Source organism: Sclerotinia sclerotiorum, genomic scaffold (assembly GCF_000146945.2).
Source record: "Sclerotinia sclerotiorum 1980 UF-70 scaffold_9 genomic scaffold, whole genome shotgun sequence".
NCBI classification, from domain to species: domain Eukaryota; kingdom Fungi; phylum Ascomycota; class Leotiomycetes; order Helotiales; family Sclerotiniaceae; genus Sclerotinia; species Sclerotinia sclerotiorum.
Genome location: NW_001820827.1, coordinates 1,362,818 through 1,379,486, shown reverse-complemented (window position 1 = coordinate 1,379,486; position 16,669 = coordinate 1,362,818). Strand labels below are relative to the sequence as shown.

The 16,669-nt window shown below is 41.6% G+C and overlaps 8 protein-coding genes across 8 annotated transcripts; 4 read left to right on the top strand and 4 right to left on the bottom strand.

Annotated features, from left to right (window-relative positions):
- Positions 1–2,339: 2,339 nt before the first annotated feature.
- Positions 2,340–2,621, bottom strand: SS1G_07447 (predicted protein; the record flags this gene model as incomplete). The annotated part of the gene is made up of 1 exon (XM_001591950.1): positions 2,340–2,621. One exon carries the CDS (start codon positions 2,619–2,621, stop codon positions 2,340–2,342), a length of 282 nt encoding a protein of 93 aa, XP_001592000.1.
- Positions 2,622–2,957: 336 nt separating this feature from the next.
- Positions 2,958–4,751, bottom strand: SS1G_07446 (hypothetical protein; the record flags this gene model as incomplete). The annotated part of the gene is made up of 1 exon (XM_001591949.1): positions 2,958–4,751. The coding sequence occupies one exon, from the start codon at positions 4,749–4,751 to the stop codon at positions 2,958–2,960; it is 1,794 nt and encodes a 597-aa protein (XP_001591999.1).
- A 616-nt stretch (positions 4,752–5,367) lies between these two features.
- On the top strand, positions 5,368–5,799 carry SS1G_07445 (hypothetical protein; the record flags this gene model as incomplete). Its single annotated transcript, XM_001591948.1, has 1 exon — positions 5,368–5,799. One exon carries the CDS (start codon positions 5,368–5,370, stop codon positions 5,797–5,799), a length of 432 nt encoding a protein of 143 aa, XP_001591998.1.
- Positions 5,800–8,263: 2,464 nt separating this feature from the next.
- SS1G_07444 (predicted protein) lies at positions 8,264–8,449 on the top strand (the record flags this gene model as incomplete). The annotated part of the gene is made up of 1 exon (XM_001591947.1): positions 8,264–8,449. The coding sequence occupies one exon, from the start codon at positions 8,264–8,266 to the stop codon at positions 8,447–8,449; it is 186 nt and encodes a 61-aa protein (XP_001591997.1).
- Positions 8,450–8,876: 427 nt separating this feature from the next.
- Positions 8,877–9,480, top strand: SS1G_07443 (hypothetical protein; the record flags this gene model as incomplete). Its single annotated transcript, XM_001591946.1, has 3 exons — positions 8,877–9,145; positions 9,276–9,364; positions 9,431–9,480. 3 exons carry the CDS (start codon positions 8,877–8,879, stop codon positions 9,478–9,480), a joined length of 408 nt encoding a protein of 135 aa, XP_001591996.1.
- A 631-nt stretch (positions 9,481–10,111) lies between these two features.
- Positions 10,112–10,375, top strand: SS1G_07442 (predicted protein; the record flags this gene model as incomplete). Its single annotated transcript, XM_001591945.1, has 1 exon — positions 10,112–10,375. The coding sequence occupies one exon, from the start codon at positions 10,112–10,114 to the stop codon at positions 10,373–10,375; it is 264 nt and encodes an 87-aa protein (XP_001591995.1).
- Positions 10,376–13,562: 3,187 nt separating this feature from the next.
- On the bottom strand, positions 13,563–15,276 carry SS1G_07441 (hypothetical protein; the record flags this gene model as incomplete). The annotated part of the gene is made up of 4 exons (XM_001591944.1): positions 13,563–14,583; positions 14,636–14,778; positions 14,835–14,910; positions 14,987–15,276. 4 exons carry the CDS (start codon positions 15,274–15,276, stop codon positions 13,563–13,565), a joined length of 1,530 nt encoding a protein of 509 aa, XP_001591994.1.
- An 870-nt stretch (positions 15,277–16,146) lies between these two features.
- On the bottom strand, positions 16,147–16,317 carry SS1G_07440 (predicted protein; the record flags this gene model as incomplete). Its single annotated transcript, XM_001591943.1, has 1 exon — positions 16,147–16,317. One exon carries the CDS (start codon positions 16,315–16,317, stop codon positions 16,147–16,149), a length of 171 nt encoding a protein of 56 aa, XP_001591993.1.
- Positions 16,318–16,669: the final 352 nt, after the last annotated feature.

The window sequence follows — 16,669 nt, the reverse complement described above, 5'->3', positions numbered from 1 at the left end:
CAACTCCCAAACCAATCCCTCGGAAGTGAAATGAAAGCTTCATCCGAAGAATCAACCAAAAAATCATCCAGCCCAGCTCCTCTCTTCCCAAGAATTTCAACTTTTACCCCTGAGACTAACCGGCTAAGTCTATACTATCACTCCCTCCCATCCTAGCGCCAGCCTCCACCACCAAAAAGTCAAACTCGCAACTCGCAACTCAAAACTCCTTTTCATTTTTCCTACACGTCAATTACATGCATGTATGCATGATTTTCAGATTAACTCATCCATGGTTATTCACCTCTTTTATTCATATTCATCTCACTAGGTACCCAGGTAACAAAACCCATCATTCAATTCAGCCTTGTCCCAATAATACATAATACAGGGATACCCACTCGGTAGTATCTCAAACTTTGCTTTTAGTTTTAGAGAACAATTATCATCATGCAGTATGACGTTAGGTCTCATACATACCTTCAAGGTCTCACCTATAAATGATTACCTAGCTAGCTAGCTACTCATAGCTAGTGCTAGCAAGCAAGCTTTGCAAGCCTCACTGAGGCTCCAACACTATTTATTTGACTCTGGACCTAATGATTCATCCGATCTACTTTGTATATTCTGTTGCAACCTAGAATGAATGAATGAATGAGTGATTGAATACAACTTGCGACTTGCGACTGTTATAACTTATGGCATGAGATGAGATGATTTCCGGCATATCCGGTTAACCTTATAGGTTATAGGTTTAAGGAAGTATTTGTATTCATACCGTTATTTATTTTTTTTAATTTTTTTTGTCTCGAGAATATAAAAATCTTAAAATATAGAGTAATCGCAATCTAGAAAGAATTCTGTTCTATTCTATTCTAATCTAGTATCGTATCTATACCGAACAATCAGTGACCTCCCATTTCCTCATCTACCCTCCAAACAATACCGTTCCCCCCCTCCTAATCCTAATACAAACACCCACCTACCTAACACCATCCTAATTCAAGAACCCGAAAATCATACATCATACATCACACATTATATCATATCATATCATATCATATCCACCATCCACCATCCATCATCCACCCTTCCACCATCCACCTCATACATCATCACCAATCCCTCACAAGAACCCCCCTAATCTAGAGTAATTTCCTTCCAGAATAAATTTTTCGAATTTTCGAAGATTGTGGATCCAGAATCCATCTTCAGGAGATTAACCTACGGAGTACCCACATTATTTATGTACCGCCTATCGGCGCTAGGCCTAGCTGCTAGAATATACGGACGTATAATCTAGAAAAATATTATTTATAGAGTAGGTAGATGATTGTAAGGTAGTTTGCATCTATGTGTTTTGTGAAGAATGAGGGAATGAATGGATGAATGAATGATATTGGGGGAGAGGATATGAGATGGGATGAGTGGGGATGGGATCTATTCGGTTGGGGTTTGAAGTTTGGATTTGAAGACAGAGGTACAGTTTATAATGAACAGAGAAGTCAAAGAAAAAAAAAGGGAGGAGAAATAAACAACTACACATTCTACTCCCAAAAAGAAGAGAATCAGGTCAAAAAATAAAAAATAAAAATAAACTCCAACCAAAAACTTCATTCATATACTCGAGTATACATAAGATATTACCAGATAACCCATCCGACCAAATCAATCAATCCTAATCCTAATCCTACAAACAACAAAAAAAAGTTACTCCCTCCCTTCCCTCCCTCCCATCCATCCATCCAATTATTCAATTACTCAATTACTCAGCTATCTTACCAAACATCTATCACCTCAACCATCCCATCCCATCCCATCCCATCCCATCACAGCTCCCAAAAATTATCTCAGACTTAGATATCGATATGTATTTCCATAGATCGAAAGACCCGCATGCACATAATATAATAATAAAATATTTTACTCTTGCTTTTGCATGATGAAATAAGTACCTAATACGCATATATATACACGTACGATACTATTATACTATCATATTTGAAAATTCCCTGCCGGACTTCCATGCATTCATTCAAATCACTTATAAACTAAGCTAAGTGAATCGCATCCACGGGTATCTGATCCATCCATCCATTCATCCATAGCTTTCGTATCTGATAATACATTTCCCAGTTTCCAGTTCCCGGTCCAATCCTGTCGTCCTGTGATCCAAGTACCTATCGTGTGTCCCATTATCCCCACCAGCCTTAAATATATATATATATATATATACAAGAAAAAGAAATCACCACCTATATCTAGACTAGCAGGAGCTAGATATCCACCTATTGCCTATCCCTCCATCCAAAGTTAACCATTAAATAATTACCCATTCCCCACTCCACGTCATTTAACCCTTAAATACCCTTCCTCGCCTCATCCTGCATCCGACTCAACATCTTCCTATGCAACTCCTCCATTGCCCCTGCATTCCCACCCTTTCTAACCCTCTCATCCCATCTCTCCTCTTTCTCCTCCCTCTGTCTCCTTTCTACTTCTCTCCTCATCTCTTCTACCCTTCGTTCCTGCCATAACATACTTCTTCTAATTTCCAAGGCTTCCACTTCCTTCTTCTTCTGCACTTGCACATCATTGGCTATACTCTGTCTCCAACTCGCCAATTGCTGTTCTCTCACCATCGGGCTCGGGATCGCCGATTTTCGTTTTGGTTGATGCGAATTAAAGGTTGTGTTGGGTGTGATTAAGGGTTGAGAAGTAGATTGACGGATGAGTTCGCGACGGTGAGAAAGTGGGATATCGTCGTCTTCGGGGACAATAGGTGATGAAGTGCTGAGGTGATGGTGACTGAGAGAATTACGGATTGATCCGGTTTCATCATCTATTTGAGAAGGTGAAGCAGAGGGTGAGAATTGATATTGTCCAGGAGTGGTCATGGAACGTGTGGGAGAATTTAATTGCAGGAAAATAAGATGATCGATTGCGTAACATTGTGTCACGTTTTACCCATTAAAGTATTAGGTCCTCCGAATGGAGGAGAAATCATTTGAGAAGTGTGTCTTTGTGAAGCTCGTGTTTTCTTTCCAGGTGATTCGACAATGAGCTCTGGGAATATTTGGATTTGGAGAATTGCGACGTTGTCTCTGCGATGCATGACCTCTTAGTGATTGTTGCGAGGAGTTTCGTGTCGAAACATCATGTTCGTGTATTGTAGCAAAAGGTGTGATATTTGATTGAGTGGAGCTTGATCTGGTTAAACCTGGGGAGGTTGATTGCTGGGATGATGAACGTGGTGCAGAAGGAGGAAGAGCGTCATGAGCTGTCTGTTGAAGTGCTTCAACATCCACAGGAACTGCCGATTCTGATTTGTGGTCCTCAGGAATGTTCTCGGAGATATTCAGTTCTTCCAACTGTGGAGAGTCTGCATGACTTAAATGTTTTGCCCACTCGTTAGTACGATATGACATGACGACCCTTGAAAGTTGAGGAGGTAATCGGTCTTTCGTGAGTGTCGCAGCCTTGGTATCAGGTGAGGATGTTACAGATGGCTCTGTCTTAAGTTTTGATTCAGTAGCATCCTCGTTAGCCTCAAGGTTTTTCCCATCCTCGCAGTCTATCGTGGTAGCTGCTGGATCCTCACTTGCGTTTGAAGGCTTCTGTTGCGGCAATGAATCCTCCGAAACCGTTTGACCTCCGGGAATGTTAAGGATATCAGTAGCAACGGTAATTCCTGACTCTGGTCGAAACTCAGAATTCAGCATGATACCAGGCTTTTCAGTAGCAACTTTATCAAGTTTATCTTCGGGAGTTGGCTCACTTAGAGACGATGAAACCATTTCCCCAGGTGCATCCCTCGGTGGTTCAATTGTTGTCTCGGTCTGCGATACCGAGCTTTGCTCGTTCTGTTGAGTCTCAATTGCAGGAATTTGTGCATCCGATATCGCCGTATCTTGATCCACACATGATGAGCGTACACTTCTTGTCTCCCTATCTTCATCATCACTAAGGTCATCCATAGTTGCTGCAACGGAACTCGCCCTGTCGTCTTCATTGGCATAAGGAATTACTGAATCTTCCGTGTAAACACCTTCTCCTTTCGAAAACCTTAGAGATTCCCTTTCTGATCGAGTAGAGGGCTCTTCCAATAATGCAAAGCCGCCACTGTCTTCATCCGGAGTGGTAGCAATCGAAGAGCGATTATCTTCCACTTCATCCTCTGGAATCTTGAAAGGGAGAGGCACTACCTCCGGTGCGACTGTAGCTACTGAAGTAAAGGTTCCATTTTGAGGTTTCTGGGAAGTTTGAGTTGCTAAGTGGGAATTCTCATCAATTTCAACAACAGAAACTTCATCGCGAGCAAAATTTGTCATTGTTTGGGACGGATTAGATGCTCGACTAAGTTGACGCGCTGGCGCACAATGATTACTCTCAGGTTCAACATCTCGAGCGACGCGCACTGTAACTGCTCCATCGTGCCCATTTCGATTAGACATAACGAGTCCTGTTCCATTCGACCGGGTAGGCGAAGGTATGTTGGACATTTCAATTTCTTTCCCATCGAGCTCCACGATGGAAGTAATTGTGCTGGCGGGACCGAGTGTTGGCCTTTCCATATCACTTACTCCGGAATCTCGTGTTGATTCATCTCCGGATTTGATTTTGATGTTATCACCGTATGTTTCCTCCCATCGTACTTTTTCTACAATGTTTTGGTCCTCAATTCTTTTTCCTATATTCATTTCCTCCTCTTCTAGAGCCCTGGCATTTTCTTGTCGCTCATCAATTCTTTGCGCACGGCGATCTTGGATCATCTTGTGTACCCTTGACTGAGACACTAGACCGGCTAAGAATATAATAAAAATTGCTGCAATCTCGACACGGATTCCCCTTGTTACAGGGTACGTAGACGCACCGAGAGGAAATAAATTTTGGTTCAAGTTCCAAATATAAGCCCAAAATTCTTTCAGGCCTGCTCTACTGAAAAAATCAATTCCGAGAACGATGGCAGTAGATCCAGCGAATGATATGCATGCAATCAATCCATATGTTCTGGTGTAATGACTGAAAGATAATGAGTAAGCCCCAATGCTGATTACCGCAATTAATATCGATTTTCCAGTTGTTGAGGTAATTAACCCGCCAGCCTTCATCACAAGTAGCCACATGCTGAAACAGAATCCTCCTAGAAGACATCCGAGGCCCTCGGCCATCTCTGAAAATATCAATGAGCATCCTCCAATTATGAGCCCAGGTAGTACAACTGCAACAACATATGCTCCCTGCACGGCGTTGCTAACAGGTAGATTCATAACATATAGGATTAATACCGTTATCGCCAGGCTGACAAGGTAAGCTGTCGAAAGAGAGATGTGTAGCCATCTGTTTTTGACTCCAATTAGAGTATATAATGCGCCCGTGGCAACGAAAATGACTCCTGCAATAGCAAAGGCTGGTGTGATTTTCGGCTGGAGAGGTAATTGGCCGGGAGTTATCGTAGCTGTAATCTTGTCAGTATGTAAAAACGTACAGAAAGGTAGGTATTTCATACAATTGAAGGCCGAATCTGTGACAGGGATAGTTGTGGCTGATACACTTATTGAGGATGATGAGGCAGTAGAAGTCAACATTGTACCCGAAGTTGATGTAGTCGTTGACACTGACACTGAAGTTGGCATTGACGAAGAAGTACTTCGCGAGTGTGCGGTGGTTGAAGTTGATGTTGGGCTTTCATTGCTTTTTCGCGGATCTTTCGCGCTACTTGAGATCGACGGTGACGTGGGAATGATCGTCGAAGATAGAGCTAAGGAGTCATCGCGCTCCTTAAGCCTAGTATCCCATGGTGCCGCGAATACCCATTGAATAGAAACCCCCAATGCCAGCAAGAAGGAGCCCTTGATCTGCATTGTATACACTCAGAACTGGTACAGGATACCTAGCGCTGTGTCATGAGATTGAGAAGAGTAGTCCTGGTAGCACAATACACTATGACCGAAGCTGGTCTCAATGTGTATAGTGTAGTAGAGTGTATCGTTTTGGAAACTGCATGGGTATAATGAAAGAAAAATACCAATATTGAAATAAAAGAAACGAAATAACAGTCACAATACAAGAAGGAAACGTGTAACGGATGTTTGGATGAGGACAAAGGGTAGTGAGGTAATAGACCCAATGGTTCATCCGGGTATAAATGATCTTCAAAGGTATATTATACGGGGTGATGTAAGGTCCGTTACAAACGAGGAAGGTAAAGGTACTTAACTCTGACCAAGATGCTAAGTGCAGGCGCGGGGGCGTTTATGAGAGATTGCGATATCCGATGAGGTATCGCCGGGTGGGTTTGTGCATGGTTCTCATGTGTTTTTAAGAATCAGTGTATCCGCGATGAACGATTGATATGGCATTTCAACGGACCGCGGACCGCGGTGATCTACTGCAAGGTAGACTTTCCTTGGGTGGTGTTGGTTAAAGCAGACCCATTGACGGATACTTTTTATCCTGTAGCTTGACATAATCCCCGCCTTAACATCACCCTGCACTTACAGGAAGGCGTGCTGCAATACGAAAAAATACGATGCATGAAAGTAAATAATTGGATTGTAGGGGTCACAAGCAATGCGGTCCAGTACCACGAAAGTTGAGGTGATATTTTCTAGATGTCAAAGCCCCGTCCGAATCTCAAGGAGGGGTATGAGTGGACGATACTCGGTGATTCGGAGAAAATAGCTTGGATTTCGGCCCAAAATAAGAATCTTTCATTTCTTGCCGTATCTAATCTGTCTATCAGAGACGCCAATCAGGAAATTTGTGATCTGAAGTAAGTTTAAAAGAGTAAAGATTCCACGTAGCGAGATTAGATTGATATCAAATCGGACCTGTGGGGAAAGATGTGAATTAGCATTGACCATGTTGTGGCTTGGTGGTGTAGTTCAATGATCCATCATCCATCATCAAATTTTCTTTTCAATAATAAACTTCCCTCATCCAACGATTTGGCGGTTATTTGGTTGGTTTTTTTTTTGGTTTCTCGAGAAATCCTGCTTTTCTTGTTTTTGAGCATAATATAGTTGGCCGGATAATTGAAGCTTTCCCAAGGTTTGAAGCAACTTGGTGGAGTGAGAAAAGGGAAGCATAAGCTGTACATTGCATAACCGGTACATATTGCTTTGAAACGATTCAGATTGGCTGACGGTATTTGCTTGACGATACATATTGCTTGACCAGCATTAGTCAATTCGTATTCCGGGAATCGTTTCGAAAGGACAAGGAAAACCTGAGCAGATGGTAAGGTTAGGCTGAGGATAGGTAGTAATTCCGGGAGTTCTTTCGATATTTTCAAGGAATCTATTCTCCATAAGGAATGGCTTCAGGTACAGGAATTTTTAGACTCCCTTCATTTTCGGTCCAATCCGTAATGTGCACCCTAATCCCGCTCGCACATTGATAGTTTCCTGGTGTTCATCCGACCTATCATACTTTTCCAAAGAAAGTGTCCGTTTCGTGTAAATAATTACTTCAACACGTCAATGTAACGCGCTGCTCAATGAAATAGGGGATGAGGATGCAATTCGAATCTGTGATACAAAAGATTTCCAACTCCCTTGGTCGTGTTTCATGATGTGGGCGGGGGCTGTGAACTTTGAAGAGTAGTATCCCATGCGAAGTGACTCTGATGAAGCATGCAATCCATACCGCGATTTCAATTTCTGCAGATTAAAAAGTCTGGAGTACATCAAACAGTGTCACAGGAGCAAGCGTCTAGAAAGACTTCAACCAAGATGATGGTGATAATACAGAGCATCGTAAGTAACACCGTCTCGGGTAGATAATGTTGGTACTCTTGCATTGTCGAATTGACCGCCGCGTACACCGGTCTCTTTACTTGGTAGTCTGTGGTAGCTGAGACCAGCATGGAAAGCATTAAAAGAGGTGGTTGAACTGAGATTCTCTTGGGTGAAGAGATGCACGTATGATGCTCGTATCCGTGATGACAAGAAGTTATAATTATTTGGGGATCCGCTGGCATGATCTTAAACCGTTCGTGTTCGAAGTGTGAAAAGGATTGGTGACCATGACGGAACTGAGATATCGCAACAAGGCCAAAAAGTTGCATTTAATCGGCGACCTCCAAGATACCAAGATTCCAAGATACCCTTTACTGCGAGCTGCATTTAAAAAGACCTCGTTCAGGCGTCAATCAATAAATAGTTGCGTGCATTCGATTGCGCATGTAAAGACGCAGCATTCCCAATGATCTCAATGTCGCTTTTATCTTGAACGTTGTGGTCTTTCGTCGGAGTATCTAGAAAGTAAATGATTTCTCGAAATGGCTCAATTGCAGAAATATGAAGAAGTTCCTCATCAGAAAATCATATCACGCCGCATCGCAACGGAGTGGAATCAATGGTACTTATTACTTATTCAATGCTGTGTTTTGGGTTCGGGATCTCGATTTGGTAAACAAGTGATGAAGTCTTCCCCAGGATTCACGCAGCACTTCCTAATGGAATAAATTTTGCCTTATATCAATGTAGTGTTTGCAGTCGGAATTCATACCTGGTAAATGACAAGTGATTTTGGAGGTAGGTAATGTTACTGGGTAAGAAAGATACCTAACTAGGTATGTTGAAATCTCCCCCAGATTTCAGTCCACCGGTGGTCCCTCATTGTCTCAGTCGGTAAAATCCCAATGGTAAGGTCACTCACTCACTGGTGGATATGGGTATGGGCCCTTTGGCCTTTTTCATCAACTTGCTTGAGAGAATAATTTTGCCTCAGGCACCATAAATTCAAATACCTTGTCAAAATTTATGCTATGCCCGCCAAACCGCGAAATCGCAGAGGAAAAAAAAATCACATCAGCCAAACTCACGCTCATTACAATTCCACATCTTGCGCATAAACCATTTTAAATCATCTACTCCTCCAGAATCGCAATCATGTTCGCTCTCCGTCGAAACATTCCCTCTACCCTCTCGCGCAACTTCTCCACCAGCGCTCGCAACAACTCTTTCGCCAAACTTACCCTCGTTGGCCGTCTTGCCGATAAGCCTGAAGTAACTGCCACAAGCCAAGGACGGGAGATTATGAAATATGCCATTGGTACGAGCAGTGGCAGGGGAGAGAACCAGAAGACAAGTTGGTTTCGAGTAGTGAGCTTTATGCAAGAGGGACCACAAAGAGATTTTATCTCAAGTTTGGAAAAAGGGTAGGTCTTGTTCTTTGTGAGAAGGAATTGATGGGGTGCCGACATTTTTAGGAATGTTTCCACTTAGCATATTCGAGCCTCGAGATTCAAAGAAGGGAATTTAACAGTACTTCTGCTGATATATGTTTAGAACCTTAGTGTATGTAGAGGCAGAGGCAACAATGAACACCTATCAAGATGCTGAAGGAAAGAATAAAAGTGCTATGAACGCCATTCAACGTATACACACCTTTCCATTATCATTATATTACCCATCGCAAATGCACAAGCTGACCCACCAATTAGAGAGACTCGAGGTCCTTCAATTCAAGAGACCCCAAGAAACAAGCGAATAAATCATCTAGTCATGGCTGCATGAATGGTATGAAAATGGGATGGATAATGGGATTTATGAAGACTTACTTTTCGATTCACGTGTGTATGTCATATCGAATCTGGGCGGCGCAAAGGTAATCTCACCATACTTTCAAGGTAGTATGTAAGGAGAGATATTGATGAGAATATTACCATTCGAGGCACCTTTCTCAACACGGACATCACAACTCAAATCAAAATCATGAATTACACTTGTTCACTTACTCCAAATTATACCCATTATTGCTCAAATTTTATAAATTTCCATTTCTTATTTCTGAGTGTACAAGAAACAGACGAAGGGAAAGAAATCAACGCGCTGTATCTATTGCCCTCCTTCCTCCATATGAAGTCTCCATCATCAGAGAACAAATCCACCTTAAGGTTGCTAGTCCCTTTAGTAAGGTTTCCCTGTTTCTTCGGCTTGTGAAGATCACAAATGTTGCAGACACAGGAAACGGTGACGAAACAAACTGCAATCTAAAAGGGAACAAAGGAACCAAATAACTAGGCAGAGTGTCGACGGTGAATCAAGAGTCTATTGACCTCTGCAAGCTTTCCCCCCAAGTCCATAATACTTTTCATCATAAAATGGTGGGAATCGAACCCACCATGGAAAGATGGATAGAAGTCGCAACTCAAGGCCCACATGTCAACTCCTCCCCAGGCTACTCTGATGAACCCAGAACACGAGCTGCAGGTTCATATTGGAGCCCATCTTTCGATACGAGATTTTTCACAGATGGAGTGAACAATCAAGGTAGTCACACTCAAGTGTACTACCTAGGTGGCGGAGGACGCCAGGCACCTTCACCCCTTTCAAGTGCACGACCACCAGTAGAGCCGCCCTTGAACTCTTTGGCGGTGGGCTCCTAGCCAGCTGGACCGGTCTTGCGCTTCTTAGAAGCAGATTTCTGGTCACTGGTCACCGAAAGGACCGCCCTCGGCCTCATCCTGGTGGACGTCGTCGAGTGTTTGAAGTCTCTACACCCGCTGCTACCCCCCAGAACAAGGAATTATACCTAGAGAAAGTTGAGCGCATGGTGAAATAGACAATTACCCACTTTTTCTTGTACACCTGAGTCCCAACAAGGCTTCCAAATTCGACGTGACACCCCACAATTCTGTGATGGCGTCCATGAATACCCGAAGGTTAGTTTTGCTATTCCGGTCCAAAATTTGGACCACAGCTACCACAAGCTAGTTCTCACGTGTTTCGAGGTGCTGCGGCGCTGCGGCGTTGAGGATAAGCTATGGACCCAATAGTAGTGGCGTCCCCACGGGGAGATGGATCTTGCACTGCAAATAGTGCGTGCCTGGGTTCTTGGTGCTGGTTTGTGGCTAGACATATTCGGAAAACTTAGTTTTTGATTGTTTTAAGGATGTGGAATTGTAGACGATTAGTTTCTTAGTGGGAGTTTTTGGGTTATGTGTCTATGAAGAAAGAGGGTGATTATTGGCGGGAGGGGTGAGGGCGATGGGTGAGCAAGGATGATAGGAGAGGGTTCGGTAGGAGGAGTTAACAAAGTTTAGAACTGGGAATAGACTTTTTTTTATTAGCTTTTGTGTTTAAAGTGGATGCGTGCATCCCCTTGGAGGAGGTACTTGACTGGTTTTAAATGTAGCAAGTATTATTGTAATCTTAGAATAATATGATATAATGTAGAATATTAAAAGACAATATAGCATAACATAGCATAGCATAAAAATCAAACAGGCATTAATTACATTATTATTTAGACTAAAAAGGCTAAGTAATCATTGTGATCTTACTATAAGTGTTATGGATAGTGATATAAGCTTGGAATAGGTTTAGGTCGGTAAAGAAGTTCCTTCGGTTGGTGTTTATATGTTGTATGATGGAAAGAGGTGTGAAGTGAATATGTATGGAAAATTTTAAGGCGAAGGCGGCGGATAGATGGTATGATAGTGTTTTGTAGAGTTATAAGTATCTGCTTGATTGGTTGATATATTTCATATATAAAATAAAGTAGTTGAATGTTAGTGAATTTGAAGTTCTCAAGCTGAAGATATAAAGTTACTATATTAGCGGTGTAATCGAAATGGAAACTGCGAAGGTTTCAAAGGAATGTGGAAAGGGGCCCCCATTTATACAGTTTTGCTGCAGAGAACAGATTCGTGGGTTTTGTCTAGTCATCTGTTAGATGGTGGGGATGTTGGCTAGAGATAGCTTCTAAGTTTTTGGGGTTTGTTGGTACAGAACTTAATATTGATGTTTAAAAGAGCTATATTTTACTCAATATTCGAATAGGTTTATAGTTGAGCGGGTTCTTTTTGGTATCAACTTAGCTTCTCATGCTGGCTAGTCTAATGACTCCAAAGTTCAATTCAAAGTAGAGATGAGCATTATGGAAAGTCTGTAAGGAGTTGTTGGGTTTCTTAAGACCAGAAAGAGTATCAGATTGAATTGATTGATTTTCTAGCTAAGCAGTTAAGCTGCGAGTATATATTCAAAAAATGAAGGAATAGGTTAGGTATTCGGCCTTCGGAATTAAAGTGCTTTGAAATCAAAATATTGAAAGCAAACAAACAGTATACCAAAAAGGAAAGAATAAATTAAAAGTTGAGCTTTGTTTGCTCCTTATATGCATCATGCAATATACATGCATATGCTGCCAAGATCACAGGAGGTCAACAGGAGTGTTAGGTATCTATATGGCCGGAAACTTCTAAGAAACACTTCTATCTTGTTTCTTGAACAGTAAGTAAAGTTTGCTGAGATAGATTAGGAGAATTAAATTCAAACAAACGATTCCTGTGAGTTAGATTCTAAGGTCGTGTGGCTCAGCTATCACCAGGCCAAAGCCAACAGAACGGAAGGGAACTGAAGAGGCAGAATCGTTGACAAGTATCTATCCGAAGAGGAACTTTTAAGGAGCACCATTATTATTTTTTCAAAGTAGTACCTTCACATCTGACACACAGATGATGCTCTGAACAGAGAATATCAAAATATTTCAAATTAGTCCTTCACATCCTGCAAACTCGCTTGACGCTTTTTAATCCATCGACATTCCACCCTCTAAGACGAGATGATTATCACGCAACTGGCACTAGATGTGCTTGGTGTAAAGTCGATCTAAGCTTGCCTCAGCCTATCATCTGTGATTTACTTGAAATATGCGGGAGGGGGGATTTGGGAAGTAGCGCTACCGTGACGCTAGCTTTTAGTGCTTTTTAAAGTAACTACTTTTAATATGAACTATACTGAGTCCTCCTTTATCGCTGAAAATTGCTGATGAAGGGATGTGTATTATTTTTTATTAAATAGGAATAGGAAAAACAAATATTGAAATAATATACATCAATAGAAACTACAAATCCCGCTCTCACCCTATAAGAATTTCAAGCCCTCTCCTCTTTCTCTCAACCGGAGAAAGTTGGAAATGACACGGTGACTTTTACTACTTCCTTTTTCCTCGAAACTCAAAATATTTTGTTTGCATTGTCTCTTGACGCATGAGCGCCTAGAAATCATACCTAACCCAATCCCAATCCCAATCCTGCACTCTATATCCAGTCCAGGACAGAACATTGATTGTAAGATTACCCCTAATCTGCACACGCTAGAGGAGCTGGAGTTAAACATCTACTTCCCTCAACAAATCCACGCTTTAGATAAAATAGATAAATAGATAGAAATATTGAAAAGAAAAATAACATAACAAGGACTATAATAATAAGAATAAGAAAGAAATGAAAATGAGATTAATCTTATAAAAACAGAAGTGAGGTTAATGTTAATATTAAACGATGATTTAATACGGAGTAAATTAACCTTAGCAGATGGGCAGCATTAAAATATAGACTTTGGGGATAGTAACCTAGGTTAAAAACTATTGGTGTTGATTCCTCGGATTTTTCAATCTTTAGGGATATATGATTTTGCGGGGTACGCTAAATTTCATTTCAACAAAAACAGCTCCGTAAATACGACAAAGCCATGTGAGGTTCTGATTTAATATCTAGCTAGCTATATGCTTCATAAGGCACATTGGAGAAAATCCTCTAATACTAGATGTTTCCTCTACTGAAGATAGATTTAAATAAGAGCCACACTATCCATGGAACCAAAACCAGCAGCTACACCACCCTCTTCACTTTTATCACCCTTTGTTCGTAGAAGGTATCCCGCCTCCTCATTGTGGAGAATTCGCGAGGTGTTTTGATCCCATAGACATGTTCCGTAGATACCGAGCTCACAGATCACACCACCTTTTTCGATGGCTCCGTGGCGGAGAATCATGTTGTGGACGGGTGGTGGAGTGATGATTTCCATGAGGATGTAGGATTTCCAGTGGGATTCAGGGAGGGATTTGAGGAATGCGGGGATTGCGGTGCGGTAGATATTGTTACCTCCGCCTTCTCGTTGGGGCTTTAGGACATATCCGTTGCAAAGTTCTGGATCTAGAGCGATTTTGCGCGCTTCGAGTCCTGCTGGAGATTCATCTAGTGGAAAGATGTTTGTAAATGTATCTTCTAATTTCTCAAGATCTGCATCGCTTGTTTTAACGAAGCGGTTCAGGATTGAAGGGGTAGAGGGAGCTCTTGGTGTAGCAAGTACTTGTTGGACTTTCTTGGCTCCAGCTAATTGGGTCAAGATTGAAGGACATTTGATAGCGTTTGATCGTTCTATTTGGAAACGACCTTCCCAAGCCGATTCGTCAGCGTAATCTTGAGGGCCATATCCGGCACGGAGATAGACAACGGCAACCTCAAACTTCTTTGAAGGGTTGCTTGGTGGTGAATATAAAAGTTCTCTTTCTGGGGTTTGGGCTACAGTTGTATGGGCAAGAACATCGGAGAATGCTAGTCGAAAAACTGGTGTACCCTGCTTTTGCAGCTCATATTCAAGATGTCTCTGATCAAAGATATTTCGTTCAGGCGTCTGAACCAGGAAAACTATGCAGCGATCGTGATGAGATTTAGAGGCATAATTTTTGTAGGAATCAAAGGCATGTGACAACCCTGAAGCTAATGATGCAGTGCTTGTGTTCTCTGGAAGATCTAATGATTTGGTTACATCTTTATTGGAAAAGCTGTAATCACTTAATGACAAGTATCTAACAAACGGTCAGCGACTTGGAATATATTACAGCATTAATAAACACAAACTTATGCAATTGAGAAGTTTGAAAAGATAATCCTCCAAATGAAGCAGCGATGGTATTGAATTCGACCTGCTTGATAGTAGGTGTGGTTTCCGGTGTTTCCTGATGGACCATGTAATCGGATCGAAAGAGACCAAGAGAAAGATTCTTCACGATCAGTATTTTCAACCACTTTAAATTAAATTGATGTTAGAAATATTCACCTGAACATAACCCTCATTCTTGACCTTCAAGTGAACACGCCAAAGTTCGGCAATGAATTCATCAACTTCAATGATTCTAAGTAAAAAGTCAGAATCATTCTCCAGTGAACATTTGAAACCAAAATGGAACTTGGAATTTCATGAGCTCCTACTCTTGCACGATATCTCCAAGAAAAGACTCATCTTGAGCAATAGATGCATATAAGATGTTATAAGCCTTCTGCACTGATTTGGCTTGCTCAAAGCATATTCGAGGAAAGGGACTTGGGAATAGAGTAACCGGTGCAGTGGTTGCCAAAACACCATGAGGGTCTGCTTGGTTAGAGACCAATGCTGGTGGAGGCCTCACGGCCAATCCATGAGCTATGGACCAATCTTTGATGGTCACTAGAAGTTGTTGGGACTCTTCGGCTGAAATCTCAGGAGGGTATGAAGATGTCATGATGAACGAGCGATTCAGGACGAACGATGGTGTGGAATTTCGAAGTGTAATAAAAGACGGCAGCGAACGAGTTTCTTGATAGATCTATCCCTCTTAAAATCCTATGATGATAGATTCTAAGATAATCCTCGTTCTGTATATGGGATCTATCTATAGTAATAAGGTTGAGAACAGCAGATTGATAATGATAGAAACAGTTCTGTGAATAATTTGTCATCACATCTGTCACCACACCTGAAAATGTTTCCGCAAAAACTCCGCCCCTGGTTATTCAAAAGCTGCTTTGTAAGTTTGAAATCTGAAGACAAAACCACGCAATTAAATGCAAGAGATGCAAGATATGTTTTGACGATGTGGAGATTTTGCTTTATATTACGGATTAACTCCAAATAAATGGAGATAGAAATTTTGATGGATTCTAAAGATGGTTGAATTTGGGTATGAGCTTCTGTGTTGTGCTTGTTCACCCATCTGGTGACCCTACTGAATGAAATCTTGGCAGGAGCTTCACAAGGCTGAACATTGAAACGAGATTCTCGATAACGATAAGAAACACACCAACGCGAAAGCTCTGTGGAGAGCTATCAAAAAGATAAGAAATGGATAAGCACCAAGGTGTTAAGGTGAAGTTGAACAAGTCTCTAGGTTTAAAATGTCATGTAATAAAGTTTTGACTCCTCAAATGTCATGTTCGAAGATAATGTGTGCTTGTCAAAGAGAACAACGAGTATAAGGAACGTTATAGTAACATCTTAACATCAACATCTTAAGCTTACCTGACAATTTCGCAAGGCCGAGATCTTAGAGCAGCAAGCACGCATTTTCGTGATTGATGGGTGCGAAAGCTCGTGTCAATCTACTGTTTAAACCTCAACTTCCAACTGTTGTTCTAACTTCTAAGCTTCGATGATTCCCCTCATTCCCCCTCCCTTCTCCTTTAACCCCTCCAATCTCTTCAATCTCTGCATCTCTAACCAAGCTCGCCGTCGCAAAATCCTCCAGGTTGACCTTCCGCGATCTTAGAATAATAACTCGATACATTTCATCATCATATCCTTTTAATGCGAAGAGAGATTCTCTTATGTTATTTTTGCTTCTTTTTGACAACAACCAGCCCTTTTCCTAGAAGTGCAAAATCGCAACTATTTTCGATTGTCAGTCAATACTCCATGTCTTTACTTCAACTTTAATAACTTCAACAACTCGGCCCATTATTTTTCAATTCACTTACGAGTTCGATTTATACTTATTCTCAGAGAGAATAACGATTGAAGTCTTGGACTTCAGCCTTCCATTTTTACACCAGACACCCTTCTCCCAAGTGAGCGACCACTATTGCTACCACACTTTACCTCCTACACTTGCTCTGTTTATCAAAGTAGTCAGCCCTTTT